Here is a 17,208-nt window from a genome sequence, read left to right as displayed (position 1 = left end):
CAAGAGTTATTGAAATAATTAGCATAAAATATCTTTAAACATAATCGTACCTTTTATGCTATACAGTGTGCTTCAGCAGACTCTAGGGGGGCGACTCTCCATTAGGAATTTGTTAAATATTTTAAATAATATATGTAAATATAAAAAAACAATAATTTATGACAATTTATTATTAAAATTAATTATGATAGGCAAATGTTTTATAAATATAACAAGAAACGTAAGCAATTATGGTTGGACAGTCTTCGGCAAAGGAGGAAACATTTTTTTTGTTTCCTTGTAGTTTGCTGGTGTTATAATTTTATATTAGGTACATATTAATAAATTTGTCACATAACGTTAGATTGAATCTAGACTTTTTTGATAAGCTATAAGTGGTAGCTAAACTATACACATATTTATATAGGAACATAAAAATTTTTTTTTAATTTTCTTTTTAACTCTCTCAAAAGGCCAAAACGTTCATCTACAAGAAATTAGCTTAGCTGTTTGCAAAAAAATTAAGTTAGGTTATACTGCGCATGTGCGTACCAAAATATTCCAAAATTTTAAATTGTCTCCTAACGTGTATTTTGATACAACCTTTTACCTCCAGAAAACTGCATTTAAATTCAAGGTCACCAAAATGAAATATTTAGACTATCTCTTAGCTTGAACACACTGTATAGTATCCAATATAATAATAATAATAATACAATAAACATATAACTCGGTTCGTTGAAGAGACCGATAAAAACAACAACAAACAAATCACACTTAACGAACAAGAATAAATTATGAATATAATGAAACTTAAGAATTATGACATTAATAATATAGTAGTAATAATAATTGTTGACGATTTCTAGCTGTAATATGAAGATGTTGTTGATAGATGTACAATACTACAGTTTCGAGTTTGGCGTAACAGCTATACATAGGTTAGGTTAGGTTAGGTAAAAAGACTTAAAGGGGACGTCGGACCGTTCAGTAAAATTTAAGCAATAAGTTGAGTACGACTTTTCACTTGTTGCCGCTAAACAGTTGGTACTGAAAATAACAAAGAAAACATTAAATTAATATTTTTATAGTGCATTGTATAACGTTTCTTATATACCTTAATATACCAATGGTATAATAAGTAGTAATATTATTACAAATCGTTCAATTTTTCAATAAAACTAGCAGGGTTCAGTTTGATTCATACCAAACCAAATTATACATATCTAATAATTGTTGTTCGGTTTGCATATTGCAGTTAAATTTTTATAGAAAAGTATAAATCGACCCTATTGCGGTAGGTACCATAATTATTTAGTTCCTCTACGTCTTTTTTGTTATAAAACTAGGCTATTTTTGGCATGCATAAAGTTATGTAAATTGGGAATTGTATTAAGATGAAAATGTAAGTGGAAATTAGGTCGAGAGCAAAGCGATCTGTTTTTTGTTTCAGTTTTGACCACTCCTAATAAACTGAAATGCGTGCCATCGCGTGATAAATCTTATATTATATTAATAAGTATATTAAATCACAATTTTTTTTTTTAAAACGTCTATGCGTTTTCACGAATATGAAATATTTGTTCTATGCGTAAATAATAATAAACATTAACTGTTACATTTTTAACGAACCAGCGAGTTATATACATTATTATCTCGTCATAAATCGGAGTATTTTTGTTTTGTATATGGGTCGAATTATTTTTTCATAGTTAATATTAAAAACCTAGGTATTAAATATTAATTTTATTTATTTTTATGAGTAGGTAGGTACCGGTTCACAATATTTTTTTTTAATTTAATTTAATTTTTTAATTTAATTTGTCTTTCTTATATTGTAGACATTTTTTTTTGATAAAGGTGACAAACTTATAAGCAATCTTGTATTCAATTTTCAAATCTTAGATTTAAAAAGAATAATTTTCACGAATTTATAACTTAAAATAATTTTCACATTTTCGTCATTTTTACGTATTGTGTCAAAATACGAACTTTAAATGCTTTTAAAAAAGAAAAATGTGACTTTTTTTTTTTAAATATTTTTCAACTGCTATTGTCACAATATATTAGTAGCCTTGTATTATGTTTTTAATTAACAACATTTTATTAATATTTATAGAAAAAATTGAAAACTAAAAATGTCCGTTAACAGCTCAAAACAAGTTAAACATTTTGAAAATTGTATCGTGTAAGGAAAATGCTGGTTTAAACATTCAGTGAAAATGTTATGTACTTCATTCTACGGCCATTATCGATTTTGCGTAAAAATTACCGTTTTTCCTTAATTTATTTTAGTTTTTCCCGGTGCTTTTGAAAACTATTGAGAATGTTTACTTTTGATCACACAGTACGATACAACTAATATAACTATATTATAAGAATAGGTAGGTTCGCCAATAAGGGTACCTATTTAAATATAATAAAATAATATATAATATTATGATGGGCTTATAATATTTAGAAAAAGTTTTACATTTGATTTTTAGAAAAATGTTGATTGTAAAAACATTTATTAAAATATTTTACAAGCATTTTTCAATAGGAACTTGTAAAAATATAAAATGTTATCATTTTTTGTATTGACGAATCTTACTTCAAAAATGTTGTATTTTTAAAAAAATCATAAAAAGTTACTATACTTACCTATTTTGACTTAAATACATTTTTACTATTAAAATTTGTCAAAAAATTAAATTTAAAAATTTCCTATTTGAATTTATTTAAAAAATATTTTTATTTAATTTAATATTTTTTATTTATAGAATTATAAATTTAAAAAAATTCATGTTGTACTTGTTGCGTAAGCCTCTATTAATTTTATGTAATATGTATAAAACATATTTTAATATTGAACAGAACAAAATTTATTTCATCTGTCAGGTCTTTTTGCAGAAAACACCTTGTTTATAATTGTTATGAATTATAATAATATGTGAGTGGTCACGGTGCTGTATTGTATTAATTACTAACACAATTTTTCTGTTGGCTAACGTTTACGACAGACGCATGATATCTTCCCTCTCTTATATTGTTTAAGAACTTATGATATTTTGGTAACTATAATTATGTTCAGTCAGAGTTTATAATCCATAACAAAGTAGACTAGAAAAATAGTTGCACCTCGACGGGGATGTTGTTGAATTGCCTATCTAACGCGCCGTGTGACCGAAATAATAAATTACGTTAATTAAAACATAATATTATTATTAGTAATTATTAATTTATCAGTATGATTATTATTAAATATAAAATAGTAGTATATTGTATGAAATACAATAAACATAGTATTATTGAACGGTTATGATTTAGTTTAGATAATTCAGCAACGACAATAAAATTAATTTTGTTTTGTTACCTGCTATTCTTGCTATAACTTCGGGATCGGTCTGGTTTACTATCCAAATCAGTGGTAAGACGTCCTCGATAATTTGTTGCTTTTCGAGCCTATGTAATATGATTTCCAGACACGCCAATATGTTTAGGACAATTTTCAAATCGTTGGGATTGCTTTCGTACACCATTTTGAGTTTGGGCAGTACCATTCTTCTTATGACTGTATCATCCATGTATTGGGAAACGTTGGTGACAGCCAATACAGCAGCACTCCAGTACATAATATATATACAATAGTTAAGCTATTAATGATAATATTAACGAGGATAAAATATAACTTTTAGGCATTGGTTTAAAGCACAAATTACATCAAACCGATGATAATAGTTTTAAGCATTACGAGATCAGAATCAAATATTCATAAACATTGTATTTCTCATGAAATATAAAAATACGATTATTTTCAACGAAAATAATCATAAGTTGACTTGGTTGATTTAGTATTTATATTTTATCAAAACTTTATAAAGCACTTTAAACATTGTATTATTATTTAGGGTAATCTCGCCGATTGTTTCGTTTATATCTTATATAGAATTAAAGAAAATATATAAAAATGGAAACGTTTTCTTTAAAATACTATTATAGTGATAAAATAATATTACATTCAAAATAATTAATATGAATAACATTTAAATATAGAAGTTAGAATAGTTTACGTTCTTGTGAGAACTATTATTTTACTATTACCGTGCACTGTATTTTCAAATGAGTACACTTGAAACGTTACTCTTGAAAAAACAAATAGTAAAATAATATCTGATATAAATGTTGTGAACCCCTGCACGCGCCGCACGGTTATGCACACTCAGCATATCGGGTATGAGCGGCCGTGTGGGTTCACACGATCGTCAGTCTGTATTACGTAGAGCTACGAGATTGTCTTTATTTTGATTATTATAACGTGTACAATAAAAACCAGTAGTTAGAACCAACAGTCGAGTGTAAATTTATTTAAGGGAAACCTAACCAACGTTGTAATAAACGTCTCAGTTCGAAAGTACTAGTTGGCTAAACCCAGACAAACGGCAAACCGCGAACTCTGTAAGCACGGATTCAACTGGGCTTACAACATAAAAATACTGAAATATAATGTTTGTTTAATATAATAATCAAATAAATCTAACTTTATTTTATTTAAAATAATATTATCTATACTTCTATATAACGGTACATAATATAAGATGATTGATAATAATTGAAATTGGGTCAAATTTTAAACTAGAAGGGTACTCGCTCGAGTACCTTGTATTTTTACATTTAAAAATTATTATAAAAGTCTTCCCGTTTATGAAATAAAAACCTTCTAGAGTTAATAATAAAATTAATTGGATATTATAATATACATAATAAAAAGGTGGTTATTAAAAAGTTGTGCTACATTTTATTTATTTCAGAAACTTTAAATCACATAAAATTAAAGCCATGTAGATTAATTCAGTATAATATTATTCTGTTATTTGCATCTATTATACTTTAAATAGAGATGCGAATGTCGACAAAAATTCAATCCTGATTTTCTAAAAAAGAAACCTTTAATTTATATGTTTGATTTCAATGGAGTACCTATGATGAAAATGTACTTAGACCCGAGTAAAAACAGAAAAATGAGCGATGACTGATATTGTGTTAATAATCACGTAAACATGTTTTAACGTAAATCAAACGTATAGGTAAAATAAAATAACATGTATTTATAATAAGTTAATACGTTTTTAGTATATTTTTGATAATAATTATTGGTGCAGGAACTATTTGTTATTTCCCATAATGTTAATAAATAACACAAATTTACTTTTGAGAGAATTTTGAGGGAATGACATATCGATTTTATATTTTATTGTTATTTGACTTTGTATTCTACTTTCAAAATAAACAAAAAATGTTGTAAATTTAAATTATGTTTAAATTGTTTTGGTACAATATTTCGACAAATCGATATGTCATTCCCTTAAAAATATTATTCTCTATCTTTTTTGTAAAAGGTAATTTTACTCTAAGATTACTTAAAAGCATAGAAAAAATGATTTTTCGTAAATGCGTTTTGTTTATGTTGCGCGTGGGCCAGAGAGAGAAAACAAATACTGCGCTCTTAATACGTCATATTAAATGATATTTTTTAAATTTAAATAATTTAAATCTAAGATTATTATTTGTTATTAATGTGTGGATCATAATTTTCCATCACAACACCGATTTTGTTCATAGACTAATAATATTATATTAAATCTCTGTTATGAAAAAAAAAAATACCGCGTATTTAAAACATTATAATTTACTATCTATATAACGGTTGTTCTAATCAATATTAAAAAAAAAAAAATCCTTTATATATAATTTATAGGCTCTTGCTCTACAAGACTACACGTATAATATAATATTTTTTATTTTTATTTTAAATACCAAAAATAAAAATTCAAAATGGCTGCTATGTAAATCTGGTTTTTAGAAACATTTTGATTGCAAAGTCATCCATCGTTTACGGGAATTTTTGAATAAGTACTTGTTAAAATTTAAATATTTTTAGAAAGTTATTACAACCTTTTCAAATGAATGAGTCTTTGTTCAAAACATTTAAAATTTTAAAAAATAATCTACTAGGCTATAATAAATATTATAATTATTATAATTTTTTTAAAAAGTGTGTAAATTTATTTAAGTGAAACCTAACCAACGTTGTAATGTACGTCTCAGTTCGAAAGTACTAGTTGGCTAAACCCAGTTGAGGGCTTACAACAATACCTATATAATATTGTTAATAATGGATACAAATAAAACAAACAATTAAATACAAATTAATATTATCTATAATAAATTATGATAAATATATTAACAATGAAATCAATATTATTAATATTAAAATATATCTAAATTAATATTCCACAAAAACATAATATATAATATACATAAATAGTTAATATATTTTTTTTTTTTATTGATTCTTAAGCCCGGCATCTATGGTCATTAGCTGGTTAGTAGGGTTGTATTGTGGTGGTGGTAGGGTTTTGAAGTGGTGGGTTTTTACACGTGAGTGTTTGGGTTTGACAGAATTTTTGATTGGGCACCCATAGGTATCTGCCATGCCCGGGTGGGGGATGGCGGCACTTACTCTCCGGACACCATGACTTGCCCGAAGAAAAATGCCGCCCGTGACCAAGGAATCGAACCGGCTCCGGCTGCGTCGCAACCGACGCCTTAGACCGCTCGGCCACTCGGTTACGCTAGCGTACTTAATTTTTTTCCAACCCAAAACTCAATTATAGGATATAGTGTTAATACTTCTTACAGTATTTCCATATAAGTTAGATTTGAATGATATACATTTTTAACTTTAAACAATTTAAGATACATATTTTTTGACATGAAAACGAAATAGACTGAAATAGTGAAAAATTATAAAATTAAAAACAAAATAAATTAACTTAACTCACTTCTTAAAATGTAAAATTAACTCGTTAATTTCACGCTAATTAAGAAAGAAATTTAGTAAGTTAACAGTTAAAAGTTAATGAAAAGCCAAAAGTAACAAGTTAAGTTAAAAAGTTAAAATTAAATTAACTTTTTAACTCATTAATGCCCAGCCTTGATTCTTTATAGCCCGACAAATATATAATTTTGACATATCCATTAAAATCGGACTGTATTATAATTGCCTAAATGTACATATTGCTCAATAATCTACTTTGCCTGGTACTTATTTGTCTATAATATTAAAATGACTTAATTTTAGTTTTGTTTGAGAGAGAGAATAACTTTTATTTATAAAAATACAAAACAGACTGCCTGGCTTATAGTAAATATATCTATTTATAGTTAAATTTTTCGTTCATCTACTATTTGTCTATAGACGTTATTTTCAGCTTAGATAGTATATAGGAAATTATTTTTAATCGCTATTTGTTCTTTTTGTTAGCTATTAAAAACTATTACATCAATTGTACTCTCAGTTGTGGATACTTGTCAGTTGTCAGCAGAGTGACTGGTCCGGACCGCTAGTCCGTAATTGCGGACTTGGCCCTTGATTTCGTACCTATTAATATTATTATTATTCGTTTAAAGTAAATAGAAATATGAAATAAATTTTTTTTTTCAAATCAGGAAACATTTTTGTTTACAATCTTGAGAAGTTTTCAATAATTATTAAAATAATGACATTATCATTATCATTCTATAAATTTAATAGTTGTCTATATACAAATATGTTATAGGTATGTATCATTGATTTTAAATAGTGTAAAATTGTTGTGACTATTAAATAATATTATATTAAATTCATACGAGCTTATGCGTATGACTTGGTATTCGCATTATCACTGAATTATTTAGGCATATTTTGGATAATTATTGTACTCGTGCACAATATGACACAATTCGAATCGGTGTTTTTCTTTATAATGTTTGATGTCACAGGTGGTGTAGCCAGTATAGGGCTACCCCCGAGTGGCATAATTTGGTGGTTAGATGTCTGGATAGATGGGATTTCCCCTGTCTGATAATAAAAACAGTTTGATGGGTATCTTGTCACCAATTTACTTAGGACCTGCAGAAAATGTCATAACTTTTGAGAATATGCTCAATATAAATTCTAGTTAAACCAGTTAATATATCAAATGATTGAATTTTAGTTAGGTACGTATTTAGTTATTTGTGCCTATATGGCTGTATGATAAATATTATGCAAGATGGCAATGTATTGAAAAAAAAATTGTCCATGTACATGATTATTGGATTGCGAGCGAAGCGACCTTTTTTCTGGGCTAAAAAAAACATTCGCCTTTTTTTGCCTGTTGGAGGCCTTTTTTTCTAAATCGCGGACTGGGTCTTTTCGAGCCAGTCCGACAGTGGTTGTCAGTACTTAATCTAACCTTCACCATTCATCATACCTAATAACTTAAAATCAATTATGAAATCTTTATATAATTTATGTATTATACTCATAGATGCCACCTCCAAATCAAAAACCAGCACCGGATCAACCATTTCTATTACCAACAGAACGAGAAGTATCTACTATACCTAAGTCAGAAGGAGAGTGTGACTTTTGGGTGTATCCGTCAGCTCAAGTAAAACGAATAATAAAATTATATAATACAATATTTTTTACTAAAAACTGTTTGAAAATCGTTTAGATGTTTTGGAATGCAATGTTACGAAAAGGGTGGCGTCGGAAAGACGATGATTTATCACCAAAAGATATGGATGTTAAAATTAAAATACACAACATCAACAATGAGCTTGCTTGGCGAGAGGTACTTAAATGGGAAGCTTTCCACGCAAGTGAACGTATGAATCCAAAGTTGAAAAGCGTTGGTGGTAAAGCTAAACATTTTTCTCCAAGAGCAAAAATACGAAATTGGATGGGATATGAACTACCTTTTGATAGACATGATTGGATAGTAGACCGTTGTGGTAAAGAAGTACGATATGTTATTGATTATTACAGTACAGATAATTCACCAAATAAATATCAACTGGCTGTTTTGGATGTAAGGCCAGCCTTAGATTCATTTGGTGCGTGTGGGATTGTTCAAAAGTAAATATATTTTTAATCAAAATTTAAAAAAAAACTTTATAATTTAACTTGAACATTTCAATTTTAGGCAGCTTATTGGAGATGGCGATAAGAAGCTGAAATGGAAAGAAATATTGCAAATAAAATATAACAATTAAGAAGCAATGATAATGTGTGAATATAAATTATTCATTTTTTTTTTTTATTGTATAGTGTATAGTAGGTTCCTTGATTAAAAGTTAACTATTTCAATCCTTAAAAGATACCAAGATAAAAACTAAACTAGTAAGTATAGTATTTTTTAGCACTACAAATACATTATTTTTAGGTATTTTGTTATTATATTATTTTTTCAATTCAATGATTTTATTGATTAAATATTTTTAATGAAATGTATACATACGCAGAGTTAACTTTGTTTTATGTAATAGTCAATAAACTATAAAACTTAGTTTTAAATTTCAGCAATTGTATTGTTTTAATATGTATGATTTTATTTTATATCAATGAGTTAAAAAATATATTAAAATATTTATATTATATAAATTCATCTTCTCACAATACACTACTTTTCAGTTGAAATTTTTTTTTTTTTAATATTTAATAAAATAAAATAGTTGGAATAGGAACATTTATTTTGTAACCCAAATCTATTTTATTTTATTATTTTGACGAGACAATCAAAATAATACATTTAGTTACTAAAAATCAAAAATTGGTATAAATTATGTCAACCTCTGGTATAATTTTTAATTTTCTATAGTTTTTTAACATAAAATTTTGTTGTATTAGCAGTGTATACATTTTATATATTTATAATATATCAATAAATATATGATGGTTGCACAATTATATTAATTTGTTACAATAAAATACTCGTTAAAATAATGAAATAATTTGGAAATAACTTTATTCTAATAATCAAATATAAATAATCAAAAACTGCAAAGAATATTTTCAAAATTCGCTGACAACTGTCAGTTACTTGAGTGAAAGTCTCCATAGATACTTTAGTGAAAGTCTCCATAGAATGCTGTGATTGAATTCAGTCTTCCATTAATAATATTCTGCTGAATTTCCACTTTACCAAAATCATTTGCCAACCACATACACTGAAAAATTATAGTATAAAGGTTAGATTATATTTAACACCATACATCATGTGCCTTACTTCTAATATATTTGTGGTTTTCGGCATATGAAATGCAATATTAGGCGCAATAGTTTTAACAATATCAAAAATACCAAAACCTCCCCCGAAATAATTGTCACACATAGACGTTAAACTGTAGCTTTTTTCAATTGAATATCCTGGTCCACCCCATGGCGGTGACATAAATACTACATCTGCTTTTAACTTTGGGTAAATTTGAAAAAAGTCACCAACTACAAAATCAATTTTATGAGCAACACCATATATCTCAGCATTATGCCGTGCTAATCTTATCTTATCTGGATCAATATCACATGCTATAACTAAACAAAAATAGTTTTTTTTAAATCTTTATTTTAATATATTTTAATTTTTAAGTTAAATATTATGTAACATTGTAAAAATAATACCTCGTTTGCATGTTTTTGCTAGCTGTATAATATTACCACCAGCTCCACAAAAAGGATCCAACACTATGTTATTTTTACAACGCTTTGCTATATGATAACTTAATACCTCCGGACAGACCGAATAGAAGCTCTCTGTAAATATAAAACAATGTTTAAAAACATAAGATTTAAACAGAAAATAGTTGAATTACCTGTGTCCAAAAGAATACCGCGATCAAAATTTGTAAATAACAAGTGCCTCATTAACCAGTATTTAATAGGCAACTGTTTATCTTGATGAAGATTATTGGTGTTTTTTCGGCAATTCAATTGATTTGAGTAAGTCTTTTTAATTATTGAATTTTGATGATGATTCTAAAATATACATATAAATAACTAAATTTATTTAACTTTGTACTTGTACACCATCTTTTTTCCATAATTAATTTTAATAATATACTATAATATAATACTTTTCAAGAAGCTATAGAATTTCATTCAATATAATATAGACAACAGAGCATAATTTTATACATATTAATCTTGCATGGTAAAAAGTTAACTCAATACACAAAGATTATTTATAAAAAAATAAACTTGCTGAAAGTTCTAAATATTATGAATTTTACACTATTGTACAACGTAATGTGTATTAAATTTCAGCTATAAAATAGTTGATGATTAATTATTTGCACAACAAATGGAATTAAAATTTTGAAATTATACTCAAGAGCTAACTAAAAAGATAAATATTAAAAGTAATATTAATTTAAATATGTTTCATACTTCAATTTTGTAATTTTTGTTGTAACGATTATTTTCCGGGTATGTTTTAGAGCGAATCGGCTTTTGATGTCTTCCGTTTTGATTATATCCATCAGAACTACCTATTGAATTCTAAAATAAAAACATAATATTTAAAAATTGTTAGATAAAATGTATGTTTATATTTTGATGTTTAAATAAATAATGATAAGTATTGGTGAAATATTATTGTTTTTGATATTTTATAATTATTGATATTTTGATTTCTACTTTAAATCAGATAAACAATACACTTATAAATATGTAGTATTAATATAAATTATCAAACTCATAACTAAATAACTTACAAATTAAAATATTAAATTTGTCCCAAACTTCTATTTTTATTGTATAAAAAAAATTGTTAAAATTAGTTACCTAAACACCCACCAGTCTTAATTTTTCTATCACTAATATATTTTAGTAAATAAACAAAACATATATTTACTTTTGGTTTTGGTGCAAAATAACTTTTCTGACCATATTTGGTAATATGCTTTTGAGAGTCTTTATAATAGTTTATCTGTGATGGATAAAATGTATACATTGTATCACTATTACACACAAAACCTAGATCTTTAAGAACAGCATTAATTTTTTCCGAGGGTTTATCGTACTGTTGTCTGTAACAAAAAAAAAAATAAATCATAAGACCATCAGTAAGATACTATACAGCCATGCAGGTACTTGTTTTATAAAGTAATATTTAATAAATACTGTTAAAAATGCCAATTATTTTCGGCCTTTCCATAATATTATTTTTAATTTATATAAACTAAACACAAATCTCATTTGATTGGTTTATGTGTTCATATAACAGACTGTTAACTTCATAACTAATATACAACTCAACTCATTATACATAATAAACTATGTAAGTATTTAGTTTGAAAATAACGGTAGGTATATAATATTATATTATAGTACAATTGTCTAAAGCGGAACCTGAATAAAACGAATATCTATGAACTATCGAATCAGGAATTGTTCTTTGGTCCCGGCGTGTGTTCCTATAGCTTCGAATTCTGCACGTCGAACCCAAAAAAAACAGATCCTTTCTAAAAGTTGAAAACCGAACGATTTTGTAGGCCCCGTAATAGTAAAAACCTTGCATTGGCGCAAATAGAGGGGGGCTTGTGGGGGACTTAGTCCCTCCTAATGTCGGTTAAGTCCCCCAGTTCAAAATCTAGTAATTAGTACTAATTTTTATATTCTATGGTACTAAGCAATAATGCCTATGGGGAGGGGCTTGAGTCCCCCCAAAAACTTTAGTCAATTTGCGCCTATATGCATAAGTAAACTGCAGGAAACACGATACGCGCGGGTGTAACAAAAGCCGAAAATTATATAGGTACCTATACCATATAGTACTATCTATTTTTATAATAAAATTTTTCGTAGCTGTGAAAAAACAGTTGTGCACTAACAATTTTACATCGAACAGTTTATTTTGTACATAGTTACGTTTCTTTCAAACATCAAAATGCCAAAAAAAAAGATTATAATTGAATGAAAAATATCAACTTATCGAGATATGAATGAAAACTTTGAACATTTGAAAAAGTCTGCAACAATTAAAAATTAATCAATACCTACATTTAAAATTAAAATTATAAATATGATAAACTATAATTATGTAAAAGGAATAATAATAACATTACATACAATTTAGAATCGAATTTAATAATCCAAAATTGTTCGGTTTTATTCTGTAAAGCGGAACATTTGGTTGATCCCATACGATTCCGCCTTAGACAATACCTATACACAATTAATGTACCTATTAAATTTTGGTCTGAGTATAGATTTATTTGGCAATAATAACCATAGTCCATATACTCGTTAATGCATCAATAATCAACATAATATTATATTATAAATTATGATAAACGGTAAAAATGTATACATTTTTGAAAAGAAAAACTATTTTAAAAAATGATCGAATAGTCATTTTAGCATGTTTTCATACTTAATATTGCTGTATTGTAAAATCGTATACCTACATCATTATTTTTAAAGTCATTTTATTCAATTAAAATTATTTAAACAAAATTAATTATAAATATTACTTACAACATGTAGCTTGGTTCGTTTTCAATATTAGTAGTACGACGTTTGCGTTTATCTGAATAGAAGTTAACATTAGAGGTTTCATTTTTTACAAATGATTTCGACCCCTTTGGAAGTCTTTCGTGCCTATAAAAATGTAGAACAAAATATTTTTATTTTTTTATTATTTTAAAAGCCGCTAGTATAGGTACAGCTAACTATGCAGATAACTCAGACAAAATATTTAAAACTGCAAAATAGATGTAAATTAGAAGTGTAGTTCTGCGGGGAAAGAGTCAAGGAGAAGCTCACCTCCAAATTCCAAACTTTTCCAAAAAAAAAACCATTACTTTAAATAAATGTCTATTAACATAATTTCTACCTGATTATTTTATTTTAAGAACTTGTATCAGTTGCTTGAATAAATCTCTCCTCAATTAAAAAATATCTGTTTACTCAACCGATCAAATTATACGTATCAGAGGCCGTAATCCCCCAAGATCATATTTCTAAAAAATTGTACATTTTTGTAAAAATAAACATATTATAGTTTTCTGAAAGTTATGACTTAGCCCAACCAATACAAATCTCTGGAGTCACCCCTGACACATAAGGTGTTGAAAATAATAAAAATTGTTTCCAATATTCCTGTTAAGAATAATATGTAAGTACCTTTTATTTGCTTCGAAGTAAGTGCACAGCAGAGTTATGTCGTCTCTGGGGTTGCAGTGACGGCGCCCGTACAACACATCGACCAGTTTTCCGGTACGCGAAGTAAAATTCGGCTTTTCCAAAAAACGAGTCTTGTCGGCGGACGGCTTGGGTCTTCTCCATTTCGGAGAGCCTTTTGCTTTCGGAATATCCTGATTCATAGATACGGATTCACTATACGGCATAACTGTGTTTAGCGAAGACAATTTGTGTGTTCGTGTTGGCTCAGTAAAATTCGGCTTTTCCGTAAGACGAGTCTTGTCGGCGGACGGCTTAGGTCTTCTCCATTTCGGAGAGCCTTTTGCTTTCGGAATATCCTGATTCATAGATACGGATTCACTATACGGCATAACTGTGTTTAGCGAAGACAATTTGTGTGTTCGTGTTGGCTCAGTAAAATTCGGCTTTTCCGTAAGACGAGTCTTGTCGGCGGACGGCTTAGGTCTTCTCCATTTCGGAGAGCCTTTTGCTTTCGGAATATCCTGATTCATAGATACGGATTCACTATACGGCATAACTGTGTTTAGCGAAGACAATTTGTGTGTTCGTGTTGGCTCAGTAAAATTCGGCTTTTCCGTAAGACGATTGTTGTCGGCAGACGGCTTAGGTCTTCTCCATTTCGGAGAGCCTTTTGGTTTCGGAATAATCCGATTCATAGATACGGATTCACTATACGGCATAACTGTGTTTAGCGAAGACAATTTGTGTGTTCGTGTTAGCTCAGTAAAATTCGGCTTTTCCGTAAGACGATTGTTGTCGGCAGACGGCTTAGGTCTTCTCCATTTCGGAGAGCCTTTTGGTTTCGGAATAATCCGATTCATAGATACGGATTCACTATACGGCATAACTGTGTTTAGCGAAGACAATTTGTGTGTTCGTGTTAGCTCAGTAAAATTCGGCTTTTCCGTAAGACGATTGTTGTCGGCAGACGGCTTAGGTCTTCTCCATTTCGGAGAGCCTTTTGGTTTCGGAATAATCCGATTCATAGATATGGATTCACTATACGGCATAACTGTGTTTAGCGAAGACAATTATTTTGTGTGTTCGTGTTGGCTCAGTTTCGTTCGTAGTTTCAATATCTGCAGCGGGTTTATGCGCGGCGTAAAAATAATAACAATAATGTCAAAATTAAGTAAATAAATAATGATATAGGTGGCGGTCGCCATGCACGCACGATATATAACGACAACCCAACAACTGCGGGCCGCATTTAGCCAGTATTAATATTTTAACCGTAAAAGTGTAAGGCTAGAATATTGAATCGAAAAAATCTATAGCACATTTCAAATGTCTATAAAAAGAACCAAAATAGGTAGGTATTTTGAACGAATATCATCTATATTGAGAGTATAAGTGAAGTGTCCAGCTACAGTGCTACTTTATAGGTAACCTACCTATATTATTTATAGTACCCTACTATGCTAATATAATATAATATACCTAATATTATACATAAACAATGTTAACCAGCATGCGGAATTATTGCACACATATTATAATATTATGATATGTGTAAATTATACTATGTAAACCTAATTAAATTTAACCTACACATTTTGTAATTATAAAAACAAAATATTATTCTTTATTTAATAATTTATTTGTAATCATATTTCAATAAAAGATTTTATCCAAAGGCATAGAGTACAGGCGCAATTAAATTAAATACCAAATACGTAGATACAAATATGCAAATAAACTAATTAATAATATTATAATGGTAGTAGTACAGAGTGGATTTTTTGTTATTGATTATCTACTTACCTATATTATAATTTTTTTTTCGACATCAACAAAAACCAATGGGCGTGAATTTTAAATAGACCATCTCTTCTGATGTCATATCTTCCAGGATTCCTTGAATTAAAGTTATTAAATCTTCGCAGATACAGTTTCAAGCGTTTTAAACCCAACATTTCTATATTCAATACCAACGCTTCCAACCTATTTTACATGTAGCTTGTTTAAGTAATTGTTCCGTTTTGTGTGGGTATTATTAAATTAATAGAATAGATTGTATTGGTTGCGTGCCGGATTTATTTAATCAGATTATACAAGGTACTAAAAATCTTACAAGTATACTTACTCAAAAGAAAAAAATCACAAAAAAGTATTTCAAAAAATGATAACTTAAAAAGCAAAACAAAACTGCATGCATTGTATTGTAAGTATAATAATAAAATGACATATAGCTGATGTAACTTCGTCTTAGACCATTATAATAAAAACGCGAATGCCTACAAAATCCGAACTTTAATATTATAATAGTGTTCAGTGTTATAAATTATGTCAAACGATAATAAAATAACAATATGCATTATTTACTAATATACATATTATGTAATACTGCTTATAAATTAGTTATAACACTTATAACCAATATGTCAATATCCAAGTACAAATGTACAATCATTACAAATTTTTATTTATATATCTTATGATTGTTATTTAAATAACGGCGGGAATTATTATCATAGATTCATAGAACTGTGTATATATATACATATATGGTTATTATCAATTTTGAGGATTAAATAATAAATAATATTTGGACTATGGAGGAAATCCAATATTTATCTAGAGACAATGTCATTGTCAGTTTGTTTGACCCATAGTCGTGTCGTTCCTTCATTGTAATACGGTTTTGTAGCAAAATTATAAAATTATCGTTATTATTATTATTACCTTGTAAAGGTATTACAAATTACAATGAGAGTTATTTCTATCACCGTTTTGGTTTTGTGTTTTTCTAGTGAGTATACCATAAAATGTTCTGAAGACGACTTTGTCGATCCGTTGGATATGCTCAACTACGATAGGTCGTCGAAATCAATGAAAATTCCTACACCAAAAACAATGGCTAATGAACCCGTTCAAAATGAACGTTGTACAGTCTTTCTTTCAAGATTCATCAACATACTGTTAATAAACACTGGACTATCTGTAAGTGTGTATATTTAAATAAATAATATTATAATAATAGGTATTCGACGATATGGTTGATTCCTACTCTATTTTTATAGAAAAGTATAAATCGACCCTATTGCGGTAGGTACCATAATTATTTAGTTCCTCTATGTCTTTTTTGTTATAAAACTAGGCTATTTTTGACATACATAAAGTTATGTAAATTGGGAATTGTATTAAGATGAAAATGTAAGTGGAAATTAGGTCGAGAGCAAAGCGATCTGTTTTTTGTTTCAGTTGTAAAAACTTTT

The 17,208-nt window shown here is 28.0% G+C and overlaps 1 protein-coding gene and 2 pseudogenes across 1 annotated transcript; 1 reads left to right on the top strand and 2 right to left on the bottom strand.

Moving 5' to 3' along the window:
* The first annotated feature begins 8,312 nt into the window (after positions 1-8,312).
* Positions 8,313-9,062, top strand: LOC132939244 (holocytochrome c-type synthase-like; annotated as a pseudogene).
* An 806-nt stretch (positions 9,063-9,868) lies between these two features.
* On the bottom strand, positions 9,869-10,756 carry LOC132939243 (trimethylguanosine synthase-like). Its single transcript, XM_061006317.1, has 4 exons — positions 10,639-10,756; positions 10,448-10,579; positions 10,056-10,360; positions 9,869-9,996 (listed from the first exon to the last, which is right to left on the bottom strand). Exons 1-4 carry the CDS (start codon positions 10,688-10,690, stop codon positions 9,895-9,897), a joined length of 591 nt encoding a protein of 196 aa, XP_060862300.1. The 5' UTR covers positions 10,691-10,756; the 3' UTR covers positions 9,869-9,894.
* A 450-nt stretch (positions 10,757-11,206) lies between these two features.
* Positions 11,207-15,833, bottom strand: LOC132938951 (uncharacterized; annotated as a pseudogene).
* Positions 15,834-17,208: the final 1,375 nt, after the last annotated feature.

Source organism: Metopolophium dirhodum, chromosome 2, assembly GCF_019925205.1.
Source record: "Metopolophium dirhodum isolate CAU chromosome 2, ASM1992520v1, whole genome shotgun sequence".
Classification (NCBI taxonomy): Eukaryota; Metazoa; Arthropoda; class Insecta; order Hemiptera; family Aphididae; genus Metopolophium; species Metopolophium dirhodum.
Note: the sequence above shows the minus strand (reverse complement) of the source record. Positions and strands in the feature narration are given on the sequence as shown.